At 39.9% G+C, this 20721-nt stretch overlaps 1 protein-coding gene across 4 annotated transcripts in view; it reads left to right on the top strand.

The window, feature by feature from the left end:
• The window catches only part of DCBLD1 (discoidin, CUB and LCCL domain containing 1), a 73216-nt gene that overhangs the window by 33832 nt on the left and 18663 nt on the right, over positions 1–20721 (top strand). For all 4 annotated transcript variants that reach the window (XM_044924430.2, XM_044924431.2, XM_044924429.2 and 1 more), the window contains 3 exons: positions 9105–9239; positions 10747–10798; positions 14813–14885. In XM_044924430.2, coding sequence (XP_044780365.2) covers positions 9105–9239; positions 10747–10798; positions 14813–14885 — 260 coding nt within the window. The remainder of the gene's footprint in view (positions 1–9104; positions 9240–10746; positions 10799–14812; positions 14886–20721) is intronic.

Raw genomic sequence — 20721 nt, forward strand, 5'->3', positions numbered from 1 at the left:
ACACACACAGTGGGAAGACAAAGCAAATCCAATGCTAGTTACCTAGAACCTCCTCTGATGTTCAGCAGCTCCAGATACTCCTCTTGGGCTCACGTTGTTTTTCTAAGCCTTCAGTGGAGCACCAATCTCAGGTGGAGATCATTATTTTAGCCTCTCAACTGATACGGGGTTTCCTGAGGAAGGAACTGCATTTGATTCATCCTTTGAACATCCCCTGTTGCTTGTCATAATCTTACACTTGCAGACTCTCAATCAACATTTAATGAATCAAATTGCATGCAGCTTGATTTTGGCAAATATACATTTAAAAGTCTATAATCTTATAAATTTGAGTATCTTTACTCACACTGTAGGAAGATTTATAGTAAGATTCCTCTATCAATAAATACCTGCTCTGCATTTAAAGAAAGACTTGATTTACCTACAATTTTAGGACTCTACTTATTATATTCAAAAGACCATGAAACTGTATAAAGGTGCCTGCAATAGAGCATTCAGCTGTGCTGTACACTGGGCTTTGGGGCTCTAGAGTTACTCACTTAACCCTCATAATAGCCCTGTAAGAGAGGGCCTATTATTAGCATCCACACATAAGGAAACTGAAGCTCAAAGAGGTCAAGTCACTTGCTTATAATCACTTAACTAGATCTGGGATTCAGGTCTGGACATTTGGCTCTAGGGACCATTCTTAAGCACCGCGCCATTCCCATTCAGGGTGACAAAAGCCATCTGATCTCATGATTTGTGCAGAAGTGAACTGTAGTTCTTGCTCATTATTTGCTGGAAGAAATGGAGACCTCTGCAGGCCTTCCCTTAGGGGTGGGTATCCTGAGAACCAAATGGAATTCACAGAAATCACTTACATGCAGAGTGCTAGTATAAATTTAAGGCTTCAAAAAGTACTTCTTAGTCAAGAAATTAAGGGAGACATCATGGTCAGTGAACCTAATTATAGTCAGTCAAATTAGCTGTGTTGCTAAATGACTTGGACTATGGAAAACCCAGGACCTTCCAGAATTGTTCTCTTACATTTCCTGTACTCCCACCTCCACCCCCAGTATTTTTTTAACCATTGTCAGTTTGTTAGAAATACAACGATGTGAAGTCAGCCATTAATATTTATATTACACCAGGAACAAGAGAAATGGGAAAAGTCGGAAATAATACTGAGTGTTTTGACTCATAACTACAACAAGATTTCTGTGATAATAGTTTAGAATGATACATATCTGGCATTTTGTAATAAGATCTAATCATTATGACTTCTCTGTTGATTTAAGAAAATTCCAAATAGAGAAAAACGCAAGATTGGCAGCCTCTATTTTATACATGGTTTATGTCTCAAAGCCATATTACGGAGAATGCAAAATTCTTATGGCTTCTGAAGATAAAACAAAAGCCTATGAAGAAGCTTTTGGAAAATTATTTTGGGGCTTCCCACACCCCAGAAATGCATTCTCCTCTATCACTGGGGTGGCTTTGGTGGGAATGCTTAAGGACTGCTTTTGCTTTGTTTTGCCTTTTATACCAAGATAGAATTCAGAAAGAATTTAAGCCTATGAAAAAGTTAGGGGACTTCCCTGGCAGTCCACTGCTGCAGGGGGTGCTGGTTCCATCCGTGGCTGGGGACCTAAGATTCCCATGTGCTGCGTGGCATGGACAAAAATTTTTTTAAAATACAGATAAAACGTATCTCTTACAAAAGTTTTATGAGCCAGAATATTCCATGCTAGATGTCTCATTAACATAACCATAAGCCTCAAGGAGAAAAGATATTGGCTTCTTCCTTCTCCTTTTCCTCAAGCACTTCCCCAGAGATAAACTGTGATTCATTTCAGCAGATTGCCATCTTTTGTTGGGCGAAAAGTGATCGCCTAGGTAGGTTCTGGCTCTTCTTGACCCAAGTCCTGTAGCCCCAAGGAAAGCTGCACCTTTGTCTAGGAATCTGCCTGGTTCATTTGTCATCTGTCACTGATTTTTGTCTGGGAACCAGAGACCAAAACTCTCCAGGGATACCACTTACATTCTTACGTGACTATGGTTTTAATGGCACAGTCCAGGAATATCCCTTTTTTATGCAAATTTCCCTCCTTTTCAAAGAAAATGGCCCTGAAAATTCTGTAATTTTGTACAGTGGCCTATTGCAATTAGCTAGCAAGGACAAACCCTGCCATTTGACTGCACAGGAAAAAAAAAAAATGGAAAATGGACAGAAGTCCAGTGGCATTTGCAGCTTTTCTGGAGATTGTTTTATCACTGTGCCTCTACACCCAGATCTGGGCCACATCAGGTACCACTTTTGTGGCAGCTGGCCGATAGCACACCGTGTGGCTGGCTCTGCCAGTGGCTTGCCCAGGGAGCATCACTTCATCTCATCCGCATGTTCTTATCTGCCATGGAAAATTAAATGTGTGAGTAAGATGGTGCTCATAAAGCTAATGGAGGCTTTTAGGAGTTTTTTGGTGGTCGTTGTTCGATTTGATTTATGACAAATCTCTGGTGAGTTAGTTTTTCATTTGGTCTCTGTTTTCACCACTGGATCTGGAGAGGGAGAGATCGCCTCTTTGGTTTCTTTTAACAGCATGCATAGCATCTTTTAAACACATCTTTTCACAGGTGAAACACTAATTTAGTGCCATCAGTTTCAAGATCAAAAGCATAAACCCATCTGAAATGACTTGGAACAGTTACTAAACAAAATACTGCCTTGTATCCGGAAACGTAGGCAGACAGGCCATGGAGAATGGAGCGTGAGGATGAATTGCTGCACGGATTGTCAGATTGCCAGAGATTCCAGAGGACTGGCTCCAGGCAGACAGTTCATTTTTCCTGGTGGGTCAGTTTGCCTTTATTCACACATGGGAAGATAAAGGGTTTCCCCTCTCAGCTGCTTATGGAACAGGGGATGTGCTGAGAGGAACTGGCCCACTGTGCTCAAAGCAGGCAGCTCCTAGGGTTCCTGGCCCTTATTCCTTTTGTCCAAGGAGTCAGTCCATTGTCTGCCAGCTCCTGGTCTCATGTCTGGTGCCAAACGCCACAATGCTACTCCATTTGGTATCACTGATGGCTTTTCCCACAATCCAGGGTGACTCACTACAAACCACAAAAGGTAGAAGGATTTATTTCTCGTTATTTTCTTACTACTTGATGAACTGCCTTTCTGCTGTCTCCCAGTCGGATGGGAATTTGTGACTACGAAGATGGAACCTGCTTCCCAGACAAGGATAGAGGTAGGGAGGAGGTCGGAGTTAGACAGCAAGTCCAAGTTCTGTGAAACACACAGCACTTCCAGTTGTAAAGCAAATATCCATGCAGATTGTGAGGCTTGATTTTGGGTCTGCTAGAGTTCTTAAGAACCACTGAAAAGGGTTAGGGTTCAGCCTTGACTGTGAATTGAGGCAGTTTTATCAATCTAGGAACACTGTGCGGGAAGAGAATATAACCACGGTCAAAGCTAGAAGTCACCTCTGAACTCTTAATGGATTTCCAATGACACTGGCATTGTGTATTGTTCAAACAACAGGTGTAGATCCTTTTTAAAAATTGAGACAGTACCTAAGAGTAAATACATCTTTTGGGCAGGTGTGGGTGGAGAAAGTCTTTTCATAGAAAAAGATACCATCCTCAAGGGAATCTGGCTGAAAACTGAGAACGTAGGACTCTCCTGGTGGCTTGGTTGTCAAGAATTCACTTGCCAGTGCAAGGGGACCTGGGTTCGATCCCTGGTTCGAGAAGATGCCATATGCCACCAAACAACTAAGCCCATGTGCCACAGCAGCTGAAGCCCACACTCAAGGGCCCACGAGCCGCAGCTCATGAAGTCCACGAGCCTAGAGCTTGTGCTCTGCAATGAGACCCAGCACAGTGAGAAGCTCGGGCACCGCAGGTAGAGAGTAGCCCCCAGTCTCTGCAACTGGAAGGAGCCCACACGCAGCAACAAAGACCCAATGCAGCCAAAAAGTTAATTAATTAAAATAAATTAATAATTAGTTAAAAAAAAAAACTGAAAGAGAGAACTTAGGATAGGCTTGTAGGGTCCTTCTGTGGTTTCTAATTAATTATTTTTCCTTCTCACTGCCAGTCACACTTTTCTGTTTTCATTGCTTTTCCCTTTTAACTCCAGGAATGCAGTTATTAACTTTTAAGTCTGTGAAGTGAAATCTTTATCTGTCAGACCTTCAGACAAGCGATAATTTGAATGTTTTGCCAAAGGCAGTAGAGCAGCCAGTCCCCAGCTTCAATTCCCTGCTCTGGACTTCTGCTCTAGCTGCCTCCTGCTGTGTGGTGGTTGTGCCTTGCTGAACCTATCAATTAACTCTTAATGATGGGGTTTGTATAGGCAGGGCATATCCTATCCCTGCTAAGGTTTAGTTATGTTTTTGCAGCATATCAATGAGAATGTGGGAAGGATGGTATCGGTGGGTTAAGGGTGATTAAAGGATGTGTGTGTTTACATTTTCTTTCTTTGAACTTCTTCCAGAAATGTTTACTGGGACTTTGAGGGGATGCAGCCAAATTAGAGTTTTACTATGTGTTTTTGATTTGGGAAATTATATGTATTGCACAGCAAGTTAGCATGATGACATGCACTCTTATCTATACATGTACAGTATTTATAATTTTGCAGCCTTTCCTTTCAATTGTTCCATAAACATCTAAAAAAAAAAAACAAACCCTCCAGTTATTCAACCATGAGAATAACGGTTGCAACAATGTAGATGGACCTTGAGCACATATTGCTACGTGAGATGAGTCAGATAGAAAAAGACAAATAGTGTGTGATCTCCATTTACATGCTGCTGCTAAGTCACTTCAGTCGTGTCCGACTCTGTGCGACCTCATAGACGGCAGCCCACCAGGCTCCCCCGTCCCTGGGATTCTCCAGGCAAGAACACTGGAGTGGGTTGCCATTTCCTTCTCCAATGCATGAAAGTGAAAAGTGAAAGTGACGTCGCTCAGTCATGTCCGACCCTCAGCGACCCCATGGACTGCAGCCTACCAGGCTCCTCCGTCCATGGGATTTTCCAGGCAAGAGTACTGGAGTGGGGTGGATCTCCATTTACATATGGAGTCTAAAAAAAGACCAGTTCATAAAAACAGAAAGCAAAATGGTAGCTACCAGGGGATGGAGGGTGGGAAAACAGGATTGATGTTTTTAAGGGTACAAACTTGCAGTGAGTAACAAATAAACCCTAGAGATTTAATGCACAGTTTAGTGAATACAGACAACAATACTTTATTGTAATCATCAACTTGCTGAGACTACTACTTAATTATCACAACCACTCAGAAGAAATGATAAGTAATATGATAGATATGCTAATTTGGAGAAGGAAATGGCAACCCACCCCAGTATTCTTGCTTAGAGAACTCCTTGGACAGAGGACCCTGGCGGGCTACAGAGGACCCCCATGGGGTCGCAAAGAGTCGGACACAACTGAGCAACCAACACGACAGCACACGTGCTGATTATCCCTAGGATGACCGTCATATTAAAATACATAAAGATATCAAACTAACGTGTTGTCTACCTTAAATTAGTGTTATATATCAAATATATTTCAACTTGAAAAATGTCAAGTTCCCACTGATAATCAATTTAGACTTGCTTTTCCTCACTGTTTTTGTTAGAACTCGTTGGAATGTAACAGAAGTTTAAGGAGAGATTGGTATGGTGTCACCATCGCTGTTAGGAGAAGTCTTCATGTTGTTCTTTCTTCTTGGAAAAAGTAAATATGGGTTAGGAAAGTATTCTGACTTATTAATAGCAACAAGTAACTAGTTATTTCATCTTTGTTGTTAGGTTTGCAAAGCAAGTATCTCACTTAACCTGTGCAAAGAACAAATGAATTTGAAATATATTTAAAACTGAGAATCAGTTGCCAAAGTCAAGCACAGTACTGACTCACTTTACTTTTGAAAAAAGCTTCTCATTCTACTTTATTATGCAAAAATGGATGTAGTATTAATTGCCTATCTTCTGTGCTTATGAGCACTCTTAAAGATCAAAAAAATCCATATAGCTACCACACTAATGATTTTCTTTCTTTTCTATAATTTTCTTGCTTACTTCTTCATGATATTCTGTAATGACAAGATTAAATATTTTATGTATCTTTATAATCATGTTTTGTTTTTAAAAACCAACTGTTGCAAGTAGAAAAACATTTAACTTCATTTAGATTCAGACAATATTTGGAAAGCTGCCACATGTTCAAGTTTTCTGAGAGAAAGTGATGAATAGGAAAGTCCCTAACCTCACGGAATATAGTCTAAAAGGAAGACAGGCATTATTTGTTTGTTTTTGTATATCCATTTAACAGGTATTTAATGCATGAGTAACTCTTTATATCCTAGGTTCCATTCTAAATAATTTGCAAGTATTAACTCATGTAAGTAATTATATACAAGTATTTCTAAAGAGAGAATCTTTTTTATTTGAATTTCATTATCATTTAATAATAGGGAACAACAGAGATGTGTGGCATGTAAACATACAACATCTCTCTCATTTCGTCACATTTTCAGAATATGTCATCTGGACTGGACAAAGAGAAATCCGATCCCTTATATCAGGAGAGGAAGGCTAAGTTGGGTTCACAATCTTCTTCTGCCTATTGAAGCCATTTGGTCCCTATATTGGCTTTGGCTGGTGTGACCAGATGTACTCATGCTGACTCGGCGCGGTCTTCTTCCCTTAACCTGATGTAGTCATTGTTGTTGCAATTACCCGTTTCTATGCTATTCTATTTTGGGAGAAGTTGATGAAGAGTACCTCCCTTCAAAATTTGTTTGCTCATCCCTGTTTTCAAAGAAATTATCATGTCTTGCATACTTGACTCTCAAGATGACAATTTACAAACTACACTTCTACTTGAGTAGTCTTAGGAAAGTCTTTTTTTTTTTTTTTTTTAATAAGCTCCAAATCTAATTTTGTCTCTTAAAAGTTCATAGAACTTCTTATTGCTTTTCAAGCAACATAGTCTAGAAACAATAAGTTATACTTTTAATTGTATAATATATACTGTGGTATTTCAAAAGCCTTTAGAAATTACTCTGCTTTCTTATAAACTTCATTTTACAAATCAAAGTAAATTATATACGTTAATCAGAAGTTACTGTTAAGAGTGGTAGAGAAGAGAAAGAGAAATGAGTAAATTGCATGAACATAGATTTTTACCATGTATGGGACAGTCTTTAAATTGTGGAACTTTCTTTTATGTACTTTTTTTAAAAAAAATTGTAGTATAGTTGATTTACAATGTTGTGTTAGTTTCAAATGTACAGCACAGTGATTTAGTGATGCACACACGTATTTTGTATTCAGATGCTTTTCCCTTATAGTTAATACAAAACATTGAATATAGTTCCCTGTGCTATACAGTGGTGGACCTTTCTTGGAAGAAGGGAATTTGTGAGTTTCTATGAACAAATTTAGGAGGCCCCTGTGCTTAGTCACTCAGTTTTGTCTGCCTCTTTGCAACCCCATAGACTAGTAGCCTGCCAGGCTCCTCTGTCCATGGGGATTCCCCAGGGAAGACTATGGAGTGGGTTGCCATGCCCTCCTCCAGGGGATCTTCCCAACTCAGAGATAAAACCCAGATCTCCCGCATTACAGGAGAATTCTTTACCAGCTGAGCCACAAGGGAAGCCCTCGGAGGCCCCTAGAATATATTTTTGTGATAACATTTTCTTTGCTATCTCTCTTAGTCTCTCCAGGCTGCTATAACAAAATATCATAGACCAGGTAGCTTATGCACAACAGACATTCATTTCTCACAGTCTGGAGGCTGGGAAGTTCAAGATCACAGTGCCAGTGGATATAGTGTAGTGGCTGGTGAGAACCCAGTTCCTGGTTCATAGCCATCTTGCTGTCTTCACCTGCTGGAAGGGGCAAGCCAACTCACTGGGGCCTTCTTTATGAAGGCTCTAATCCCATTCATGAGGGCTTTGCCCTTGTTAAACTAAGCACCTCCCCAAGACGTCACCTCCTAATACTATCACATCAGGCATTAGGATTTCATTATATGAATTTGATTGGGACACAATTATTTAGACCATACTTTAAGCAAATTTGGGCTTCCCTGGTGGCTCAGATGGTAAAGAATCTGTCTACACTGCAGGAGACCTGGGTTAGATCTCTGAGTCAGGAAGATTCCTGTGGAGAAGGGAATGGTAACCCACCCCAGTATTGTTGCCTGGAGAATTCCATGGACAGAGGAGAGGAGTCTGGTGGGCTATAGCCCATGGGGTTGCAAAGATTCGGACACAACTGAGTGACTAACACTTTCATTTCACTTTTTTTTTTTTTTTCTTTAAAATAAATTTAGGAGTTTCCTAGAATATCACTTTCGTAACAACATCTTCTTTACTATCTAACATATCTGTGTGTGTGCATGCGCTCATGCTCAGTCTTATCTGGCTCTTTGCGACCCCATGGACTGGAGTTGCCAAGCTCCTCTGTCAATGGAGTTTTCCAGGCAGGAATACTGGAGTGTGTTGCCATTTACTTCTCCAGGGAATCTTCCCAACCTAGGGATCAAACCTGCATCTCTTGCGTCTCCTGCACGGGTGTGGATTTTTTTTTTTTTTAAACTACTGGCACCACCTGGGAAGCCCCCAATATATTTAATTTTATTAAACAATTTATTTATTTATTTATTTAATTTTGGCCATACTGCACAGCATGGGTGATCTTAGTTCCCTCATGAGGGATTGAACTCATGCCCCCTGCATTGGATGGACAGAGTCTTAAGCACTGGACTGCCAGGGAAGTCCCCTCATATATTTGATTTTTGTTACTAGTGTTCTTACAAAAGTAAAAACCTATGTCTTGGGTTGTTCATAATTAAATTAACTAGTTCCAGCCTGTTGCCTGTCTAGAGTTGGCCACTGTCCCTGCCTTGGTTTGTCTGTGTAATTAAGTTTACCATCCGTTTCTATTTCTCAGTCTCAGTACAAAGCAAAATTTCAGTTGGTAAAAGATGATAATCCTATGTGTGTGTTGTTTGGTAAATTTGACCTTTAAGGAAGAAAAATGCATAAACAAATTCTTTGTACTGGTCCAAATGTTGAAATGAGCCATGAGCATGCTTTGTTTTCAGGTCCATATTGTGGAAGCATGACTATGCCCAGAGAACTTCTGCTGAACACCAATGAAGTAACTGTGCGCTTTGAGAGTGGATCCCACATTTCTGGGCGAGGTTTTTTGCTAACCTATGCCAGCAGTGACCATCCAGGTATGGCGGAATAACCAGCATGAATCTGTAAACCTTTATCTGTCTTAGAATTCCTCTTGCTAGTCATCATCTCTGGACAGAACTGTGACCTCAGAAGAAGGAAATGGCAACCCACTCCAGTATTCTTGCCTGGAAAAGTCCATGGACAGAGGAGCCTGGCTGGCTGCAGTCCATGGGGTTACATGACTGAGCATGTGTGCATGAGGGTGGAGGGTCACGGGTTGGTAGCAATAAACTGGTAGAACTAAAAAAAAAAAAAAAAAAAGAACTGTGACCTCAGAATCAGAATTGAGATGTGAGGGAAGAGAGGAACACAGTGTCTTCATAGGTCTTTAGTTAGGTCTGAACTGAATCCTTTCATAACACGTGTTAGATTGATCACTGACTTATATGGGAGAGGGTTGACTTAATTTTCCAAGAAACCTTGGATTGTGTATCTTTAGGGATATGCGCCTGACCCTCCTGAGGTCTGGCTGTTCTCTGGGACTCTCCCCCAACCCCCTTCTTAGCCCAGGAAACAAGCCTTTTAAGCAGTGATACCCCCTGCCCCAGCCCTCATACACACCAGCGCACCAGCCTGGAAGCATGCAAGGCGAGAGAAGGATGAAGTCACTGTCACCGAGTGCCCCATTCATCAAGCTGGCACATCAGCAGGAGAGAAGAGGAGCATGAACACGGATGGAGAAGGAAAACACGGCCTCTGTTCCAGGTCTCCAACTCCAGTCATTTTCGTGCAGCCCAGGGCCTCTCCAGGGCCTCAGAGGAGCCCATAGTTTCTGCTCAGTTCCCTGAAAGAACTCTGCAAACAGGGTACTCCATTTATTTCCTGCTCAGCCAACCAGATCTGAGCAATCCTAGCAGGCCCCTGCATGGCCAGTAATTAGCATAGGTTGCTTCCTAAGAACCACTGAAAAGATTAAAGAAAGAACTCCTGCAGCAAGTATATTTTGGGTGCCATCTAAAAACACACAAATCCACAGCATCTTCGCGTTTCCACTCTTAGTGTAAGTTCAGTTCTATAAGTTGCTTCAGAGAGCACCTTTAAGTGTTTGGACCTCATTGATCAAATCTGATAGGTATTTTGTGTTCCAGCTAAATGCCACTAGATAAACTGTCAAATTAAAATGTTCCTGAACTTTCTCTGTAAACCACATGGGCTCTTGAAATTGTTTTCTACCTGCCAGTAGAAGGTACGTGATCTTTGTAGGTGTGTAGTTAATAATAACAAACCAACGTTGTTTTTTGGTTGGAAAAAGATTCTGTTACCATCCACTGGATAAACGGTGAAGAACCATCATGGATGGTAGAAAAGAAAGATGAAGGGGAACTAACGAAATCCTGGGGATAGGGTATCAGTTTTTGTTTATTTTTAAACAGAAAAGTTCAGATAACTAGAGAATAAATAAATACTTTTCAGAAACTGTTGCATTTTAAAAGAAATCTTTAGAACATGAGTGTCCTAACTTCTATTCAGTCTGCTAACTGCAGTTGTCTTTATTTATGACAGATTTAATAACGTGTTTGGATCGAGCTAACCATTATTTGAAGACAGAATACAGGTAAATACAGTGTGCTACTTATGCTGCACTCATTTGCTGCTGAATATTTTGTTTTCCTTGACATTAAGCCAGATAAAGTACCTTTATTTGTGTCGATTTAAAAAATCATCTGTGTTGTAATGAGTCAGGAATATTTGAAATGGTTTCTTATACAGCAGAGATCAGCAAACTTTCTGTCAAAGGCCAGGTAGTAAATATTTTAGGTTTTGCAGGCCATGCAGTCTTTTTTTATCTGTTCATGCAGTTTCTATTGCCTTTGTAGTGCAAAAGCAGCCATAGACAGTATGTGTGTGAACGAGTGAGCATGGCTGTATTCTGATAAAACTTTATTTAAAAAAAAAGGTGCAGGTTGGATTTGGCCAGTGGGTCATAGTTTGCTGACCCCTGAGTTCTACTCCAGTACCAGTGTGCCAAAATGGAGTCTAGAGTGCATTTATTACCTGGCCAGCATTTGGGAGTGACTTTTGGGATTCTGGAGGGGGTTCATTTTCTCTTTCCCACTGGAAGTAGACCTACTGAGAATAGGAGATGAAAACTTTCACTCCAGCCTTACTTTAACTGGAAAAATTACTTGATCTCTTTGATGTACATTTTCTCATTTCTAAAACAAGAGCCTAGAGGGGATTTCTCAACCTTGGCACTACTGGTATTTTGGACGATTTGTTCTTGTGAAGAGCTGTTCTGTGCATTGTGGATATTTAACAGCATCCCTGGCCTGTGTGTGCCAGTTGTGATAAACATCTCCAGACATTTCCAAGTGTTTCTGGGTGGGCAGAAATCACCCCTAGCTGAGAACCACTGCTCTAGAAGTCATTGTCAGCAAAAACACTAACAACAACCCTTAACTTCTTAGAATGTTTTCTTAGTGCCAAGTACAATTCTCTGGACTTTGTATATCAATAGCTACACAATAAATAAGTATACTCCAAAAGTCAAGCTCATGGTCCTATCCATCTAACATTCTAATAAATGAGATTCTTTTATATGCAGAATCAACCCTACTGTTTGCTAATATGAAGTCTAGTTCAGAAAAGACAAAACAAAAATGACCAGTAATTAAATGTTGCCTTTAAAGTTGCTATTCATCCAGTGTGGACATTCACCAGCATTTTCTTTCCACCACCCCGATGGTGCCGAGGCCTTCGGGTTAGAGAAAGGAATGTGCTCAGCCCCACAGTGTGATATTATGGTGCCAGATCATCGAAGCTGTGGGCCAGCCGATTTGTACTGTTTAGTTAAAGATGAGGTATGATGACTAGGAGAGAGCCATAATCCTTCATCTATCATGAAACGTAGAAAATGTAGAAAGTTGGAAAAGTCAAATAATTTTTGTGATTCATTTGGTGGCAGCACCTGATTAATGTGACTGTAGATTCATCTGACAGCAAAATTGGACTAAATTAAACATGAGGCTGTTTTATCTTTATCCTTTTGGCCCAATACAACTATCCATGTATTTGGTAGAGATGTTGAAGTTCTGATTAATATTTGCAGACCTCAGTAGGGTTTTATATCATATACACTGTTAGCACTGTTTTACTTTTCCAAAATCCTTCAAATTCTGAATTCTGAAATATATCTGGCTCTAAGGGCTAGGATAAGGAACTATAAGCCTGTAATAGGATTTCCGTTATTTCTGTTTCTTAATTCCTTGATTATTGCTGCAGTGCTGGATTCCATTAGGTCAATGGGGAAGAATTATAAACCATGTACTTGGGTAGTTTTGATAATTAGGTGTTGTCACACATCTAACTTGCTAAGTCTGCAGGAGGAAATTGAGAGGAAATGAAATAAAAGCAGCTGCTATTTTGGAATCTGTTTGGGCTGGTACATTCTTCTTGAGCAAACCAAACAAACATTATTGTAATATGGTATATATAGAAACAAGGGCTTATGGCATTCATCTTCAAAGCTGTCGATGTTCACGTAATGTTCTGAGTTTCCTTTTGCGTGTTTTTTAGATGAATAATTGTCTTTCATAGCCTATTGATATGTTGATGCTGGAAGGAACTACAGAGGAGGAAACTGAATTTAAAGGGGATTATATTGCAATATTCGGGGTCACACAGCTAGTTAGGTAGTAACAGAGCCCAGGCCACCACAGCCTAAGCCCCTTCAACCAGACCATATGCCATGACATGTTTCTGGAAAGTTTCTTGAAAAATGACTCTTAAGTAAGTGGAATCCTAATTGTAAATGTACCTATTTTAGTCAAACTCATAGAAACAGAAAGTAGCTGCCAGGGGCTGGGATTAGGGGAAAAAGGGAAAGGCTAATAAAAGGGTATATAAACTTTGAGCTACAAAGATGAATAAGGTCTGAGGATCTAATGTGTAACATGGTGACTATAGCTGATAACACCACATTGTATAATTGAAATTTGCTGAGAGAGTAGAGGGACTTTCCTAGTGGCTCAGTGGTGAAGAATCCGCCTGCCACTACAGGAGACACGGGTTCGATCCCTGAGTTGGGAAGATCCCCTGAAGAAGGAAGTGGCAACCCACTCCAGTATTCTTGCCTGGGAAATCCCATGGACAGAGGAGCCTGGTGGGCTACAGTCCATGGGATTGCAAAGAGTCGGATATGACTGAGTGACTTAGCAGCAGCAGCAAGCGTGGTGGTGGTGGTTTAGTCGCTAAGTTGTGTCCAACTCTTGTGACCCCCTGGCCGGAGTCCTGCCAGGCTTCTCTGTCCATGGGATTCTCCAGGCTAGAATACTGGAGTGGGTTGCCATTTCCTCCACTTAAATGTTCCCACCACAAAAATATATATGTACGTGTGTGTGTGTGTGTGTGTGTGTGTGTGTACGAGATGATGGCTGTTTTATTAGATGGGAACAATTCTTTCACAATGTATATAAATATCAAATCATCATGATGTACACTTTAAATATTTTACAATTTTATTTGTCAACTATACCCCAATAAAGTTGAAAAAAAATATACCTTTTTTCTGATTGCAAAAATAATTTGTAATTAATGTAGACCATTACTATACTATCTAGGCATTTAAACTTGACTAATTCAAAATGAGTTGTGCTATAAATAGAAAATATAGTGCAGATGTTGAGATTTATTTTTTCAAAAGACTAGAAATATCTTGATAATTTTTCTGTTCATTACATGTGGAAATGATAAATTTTGAATATATTGGATTAAATAGAATATGTATTAATAGTATTAATGTGTTTGGCTCTTTAGACTTTTTTAATGTGGCTGCTAGAATATTTAAATTTACATGTATGGCCTCCATTCTGTTGTAACTGGATAGTGCTAGCAGAGTGAATCCAAATTTACAGTTACCGATACTGAAAGTGAAGGGAACCCAGAGATATTTCTTTTTCTTTTTTTCTTTCTTTCTTGTTTTCTTTTTATCCATGTTTTCTTTCTTTCTTGTTTTCTTTTTATCCATAAACAAAGTTGTTATTTAAACATTTCTTTTTATAAAAACAAGATTATACTATATATATAGTGTTTATACACTTTATCTTTTTTCTTAAAAACATTTTTTCTTGGACATTTTCAAATCAATTAAGATGCTTTAGGGAAGCTCATGTTTAATAGAGTTTATAATGAATTCTGATATAAAGCAAATAGTTGCTGTGTAAAACTTGCCCTCAGATTAACGTCTTAGATTAATCTGTGTGTGTGTGTGTGTTAGACGCTCAGTTGTGTCTGACTCTTTGAAACCCTATGTCCTGTAGCCCACCACGTTCCTCTGTTCATGGGATTATCCTGGCAAGAATACTGGAGTGGGTTGTCATTTTCTTCTCCAGGGGATCATCCCGACCCAGGGATTGAACCCATGTCTCCTGCATTGCAGGCACATTCTTTACCATCTGACTCACCAGGGAAGCCCTTAGATTAATCTGTGTTTTCACAAATCAAGTTTCTGATTTGTCATTAGAGGAAGATGTTCCTGCATGTTGCATGGAGAGAAAATACTTTTAAGTATAATTTAATACTTTTTAAGTAAACCTTAATAAAATATATACTCTTATTTTTTTTTTTTCAGCAAGTTCTGCCCAGCTGGTTGTAGAGATGTACCAGGAGATATTTCTGGGAATGTGGTGGATGGCTATAGAGATGTAAGTAATTGAGGGTAATTTTATGGCAGGGAAGACATTAAAAACTTAGTGCTTGTTGCTCTGCCTAAATTCTTTACAAAGTAAAGTCAAATAAGATGTAAAACTTTGTAGATAGATGCACAGTTCTCTTTTCTGAGAATAAATGAAATAATAAGTATAAAAATCAAGGTTTTTCATGCATTCATTCCTATTTTTAGCATTTCCAATTAAGCATACTGTAAATGAAATGGTAAACAAAACCCTTTATTATAACTTAAGAGTATAATTCCATCCAATTTTCATAAGAGATCATCCTTTTGTTATAATTTATTTATTGATTTTACTACTCCAATTGCTTCAGGTAATACAGCCAAGGACATGAACATTTTACAGCACAGAATAGTGACGTTGTATCTGGGACCAATGAAGCCATTTGCCCTCCTCTTTTATATTATTCCCCTCCCTCCTTGCACCCCAATTTCTGAGGCCTATTGAAACTGGGTGATATACATTGTTTCCAGAAAAAAATAAACTCACCAGAAATCCTTTTTCTTAAGTATATGTCTTACATTCAGATTCACAATTCTTCATTTCTTACTATTCACAGATTTCTATCCTGGAAATCTGATACCTGATTTTTTAAAATTTACATTACTATTTCAAATAGTTGGGTTTATAGCTCATGGGAAGGGGCTTGAGTTATTAGAAATACGAAAATCTGTATAGTGATGGAAATTTCCTAAGATTTATTGACATGTTTTTATGCACAAGGAAGACATACATGTTCTAGGAGCTTGATCATTTATCTCCTACAGGAGGAGGAAAAATTGGCTTTAATTTTGCTTTCAGTACCTCCTGATTCTGGAAGCAGCAGGTCTGTGATTTTGCTCATTGTTTCCTTTTTCATGTGTTTTCTTTATTTACAAGATTGACACAGAATGTTTACTTGGCCTAGAAACTGAATCTTAGAATGATTTATACTACCTCAGTTCGAAAATTACTTGGCATAGGCTGAAGTACTAAATGACTTTAGGAAGTAAACCACAAGACATAAAAAAGTTAAGGTATAGTTTTCACCTCCTAGCAATGTATAGTTTTAATTTATTCTTTTCCTGTCCTGTGTAAGAAACTTAAGAATTCCATGCAGCAAGAGAAATAGCGTTGTTTCTTTCTTACTTGAGCTGTTTACCCTGCCTCCTCTGGACAGAGCTCTGCTTTTCAGAGTAACAGGTAAATGGTTTCCTGGGTGGTACGTGACCTGGAAATGCTGACTAACAGGTTTCCCATTTGACGCACTAGCTGGTTTTATACCATTTGCTCTCAGTATGATTTTATCTGGAAGGAAAATGTGTATTTTGAAAACATCTCTTCAAAGAAGTCAGACTAGTGTCTCTTTTTTGTATATGTTGATATTGTGGGTATATTAGGTATCAGTTGCCACATAACTATTACCAAAACGTGGAAGCTTGAAGCACATGTATTACCTCTCATGTTCTGTGGTCAGGAGTTGGAACATGCACTGTGGAGTTCTCCGCTTCAGGGACACTCACTCACCAGGTTGTATCCAAGGTGACACAAGGGCGTCACTGGGGCTGCAGTTTCATCTGAGGCTCCACTAGGCAAATATTTGCTTCTAAGCTCACATGGTGTTGGTAGCATTCAGTTACTGATGGACTGTTGGATAGAGGACCTCAATTTCTTCTTGGTTGGAAGCTGTCCTCAGCTTCTTACCATGTGGACTGTTCCAACATGGCTACTTGCTTTTTTCCCCCTCCTGATAATTTTCTTTCCATCTCCTGTGTACCATCTTTATTTATTTTTTAACTTTATTGATGTATAGTTAATATATAATTATATGGGCTTCCCTGGTGGCTCAGACATACTTCATTCAGTATGACAGTCTCTAGGTCCATCCATATGAGAAAAAATTGGTATAGATAATCTTATATATAAAGCCTAAATAGAGGCACAGACATAGAGAACAAACATATGGACACCAGGGGGGAAGCGGTGGTGATGGGAGGAACTGGGAAATTAGGATTGATATATACGCTATTGATACTATGTATAAAACAGGGCTCCCTGGTGGCTTAGATGGTAAAGAATCTGCCTGCAGTGCAGGAGACCTGGGTTCGATCCCTGGGTTGGGAAGATCCCTTGGAGAAAGAAATGGTAACCCACTCCAGTGTTCTAGCCTGGAGAATGCCATGGACAGAGGAGTCTGGCGGGCTAATAGTCCATGGGGTCGCCAAGAGCTGGACATGACTGAGTGACTGACACAACACAGCACATAAAACAGATAACTAATGAGAACCTACTGTATACAGCAACAGGGAACTCAGTGCTCTGTGGTGACCCAAATGGAAGGGAAATCCAAAGAGGGAGGGGTACGTACAGCTGATTCACTTTGGTGTACATAATAGAAACTAATACAATATTGTAAAGCAATTGACGCCAATAAAAGTTAAAAAAAAAAAAAAAGAATTGGTTCATTCTGTGTTGTTTCAAAAGGCAGAACAAAGATCTGGGAGGCCAATTTCCATAGCATGTAAAGAATAACTGAACATGCAAAATGAGATAGGGTGTCTCCAGAAACAGCGGGGCCTAATCACTGAAAATGTCAAGTGTGGAGATTACAGCCTTCATCATGGTGGCCTGGGTGTGTGTGGGAAGCTGCTGTGGGGTGGAGAAAGGGACAGACTGTTAGGAGGTGTCACAGAAAACTTTCAAGATCATTTATAATTCTGAAGATTCTTAATTCTGTCTCCTTGGCTGCTGAATTAAGGCATCGTACAATGTCGGCTCAACATGCCAGTTAAGAAATACAGTCTTTAAGCTCTGCCTCACCTGGAAACCAGAAATAAAAAGTGCTCAGAACAGTTTTTCTCTTGGCAGCTTCTCCCAAGCCTGCTGACTGTACCATTTGCTTTTAAGCGGAACACATCCCTTAACTAACTTGCTTCAGTAATTCTCCATTCCCCCCAAATATCCAAGAAGTACTGTAAGTTACAGGGAGACAGTGCAAAAAGTGTGTTCCTGATGTAGCAGCGAAAGGGAGAACCCAGGTGCATACACCCAGAAAAAGCCAGAGGCAAATAAATACACCATGTAGGTGAGTGCTTATCTCTGACTGATGACAATATAGTGATTTTATTTCTTCACATTTTCTAAAATTTATATTACTTTTCTAAGGAAAATGTTATCATGGTAATTATGAAGATTGTAGCGACATTAAAACAATTCGTTGAATAGACTGAGGAATACATTTTTATAATTTTGAACATGTGCTTGCTTGCTTTTTCTTTTTTTGGCTCTGCTGGGTCTTTGTTGAAGTGCCAGGGCTTTCTCTAGTAGCAGTGAGTGGGGGCTATTCTCTCTAGTTGCAGTGTATGGGCTTCTCATCACGGTGGCTTCTTTGTTGCAGAGCACGGGGCTCTAGGTCACGGGCTTCAGGAGTTATGGCACGTGGGCTCTAGAGCACAGGCTCAGGAGTTGTGGCCCACAGACTCAGTTGCCACATGGCACGTGGGATCTTCCCGGACCAGGGATCGAACCTGTGTCTCCTACATTGGCAGGTGGATTCTTTACCACTGAGCCACCAGGGAAGCCATCTCCACATTATGTTAAAGTGAATCTAAAACATGTACTCATATTAACTTTTAATACTTTGTCAATACTTTTTAATACAAGTTGCTTTTTCCTAAAGGAAGACTTAAGAAAATGCTCCAGTTCTGGGATGACTTGATAATTTCTTTGAGTCTTCTCATGCTGATCTGCTTATTCATCTTTTGTGGCTCAGAGAACTTGAGAGATGTTTAATTCCACCAACTTCCAAGTTCCTGAGCCTTGCAGGTGTTCTCCTCAGCTGTCCATTGCATTCCCTTTCCTGAAGAAATATGTTTAAATTTTTTTGTTTAAGGCAATCACTGATTAATATAGGCTTTCCTGTATTTACATTTCAGTGAAGTGTAGATCCCCAAATAGCTAGAAAACAAAGTATAAATCTATTGTTCAAAAGGAAAATTTTTAAAAATCCCGGTTCAGTGAGTATGAATTTTTAAAGATCAAGAAGCAACAGTTAGAACTGGACATGGAACAATGGACTGGTTCAAAATTGGGAAAGGAGTATGACAAGGCTGTTCACTTAACAGCTTATTTAACTTATATGCAGAGTGCATGCATGCATGCTAAGTTGCTTCAGTTGTGTCCAACTCTTTGTGACCCCATGGCTCCTCTGTCCATGGAATTTTCCAGGCAAAAATACTGGATTGGGTTGCCATTTCCTTCTCCAGAGCATCTTTCCAACTCAGGGATCAAACCCACGTGTCCTGCAGCTCCTGCACTGTAGGCAGATTCTTTACCGCTGAACCACTGGGAAAGCCCGATATGCAGAGTACATTATGGGAAATGCTGGGCTGGATGAATCAGAAGCTGGAATCAAGATTGCCTGGAAAAATATTAACAACCTCAGATATACAGATGATACCACTCTAATGGCAGAAAGTGAAAGGAACTGAAGAGCCTCTTGATAAGGGTGAAAGAGGAAAGTGAAAAAGCTGACTTAAAGCTCAACATTAAAAAACTAAGATCATGGCATCTGGTCCCATCCCTTCATGGCAGATAGAAAAAATGGCAACAGTGACAGATTTTATTTTCTTGGGCTCCAAATCACTATGGATGGTGACTATAGCCTTGAAATTAGAAGACACTTGCTCCTTGGAGGGAAAGCTGTGACAAACCTAGACAGCATATTAAAAAGAAGAGACATCACTTTGCCAGCAAAAGTCCATATAGTCAAAGCTCTGGCTTGTCCAGTAATCAGGTTCAGGTGTGAGAGTTCAACCATAAGGAAGGCTGAGTGTTGAAAAATTGATGCTTTCCAGTCGTGGTGCTGAAGAACACTCTAGAGAGTCCCTTGGACAGCAAGGAGATCAAACCAGTCAATCTTAAAGGAAATCAACCCTGCATATTCATTGGAAAGTTTGATGCTGAAGTTGAAGTTCCAATACTTTGGCCACCTGCTGCATAGAGCCAACTCATTGGAAAAGAACTTGATGCTGGGAAATACTGAAGGCAGAAGGAGAAGGGAGCAGCAAAGGATGAGATAGCTAGAGAGCATAACCAACTCAGTGGACATGAATCTGCGCAAATTCCAGGAGACAGTGAAAGACAGGAGAGCCTAGCATGCTGCAGTCCATGGGGTCACAGAGTCGAACATGACTTAGCGACGAACAACAAGACGAAAAAGCCTAAGCTTTAGAAAACATCAATTTTATTTAAGTTCGTAGAGTGATTTTTTTTTTTTTTTTTAAGGAAACAACCTTCCTTCCTGGAAATAACCCAGGAAAGGGCTTACATTTTTATCATGATATTATGGTAGCCAGATCTGGTGGTTATTCTCTTGGGGATGTAGCTTATGTCCTGACTTTAATATAATGAAAAAATATTAAACAAATACATGTAATTTAATATGCAATAATGTAATGAAATAAATTCCATAAAAGGGGCACATACCACTGGGTACGTCAATGCTAGGGACTGTGGGAAATGAGAATATTTGTTGTCAATGATAACAATAGGTCCCATTGCTTGCTGGCCCATAAACCTGTCCTCTTGTTCCCAAGGAGGCCCTTGGACATGCCAAGTCCACTGAGAGCTCTATACAGGGCAGGGATCCTGGGGTGAAGACCATCTCATCCCCAGGCTGAATTCAGAGGAAGCCAGGTGATCCCAGAAACAGTGGGAATAGCTGCCCAGCTGACACCTGGATCAATCTGCCTTTCATCTGGGGCGGAGAAAGGGAAACAGCCCTGCATCGACCCTGTAATAGTACACAGGGTGCCCTTTAGAATCACAA

This window comes from Bubalus bubalis, chromosome 10 (assembly GCF_019923935.1).
Source record: "Bubalus bubalis isolate 160015118507 breed Murrah chromosome 10, NDDB_SH_1, whole genome shotgun sequence".
NCBI classification, from domain to species: Eukaryota; Metazoa; Chordata; class Mammalia; order Artiodactyla; family Bovidae; genus Bubalus; species Bubalus bubalis.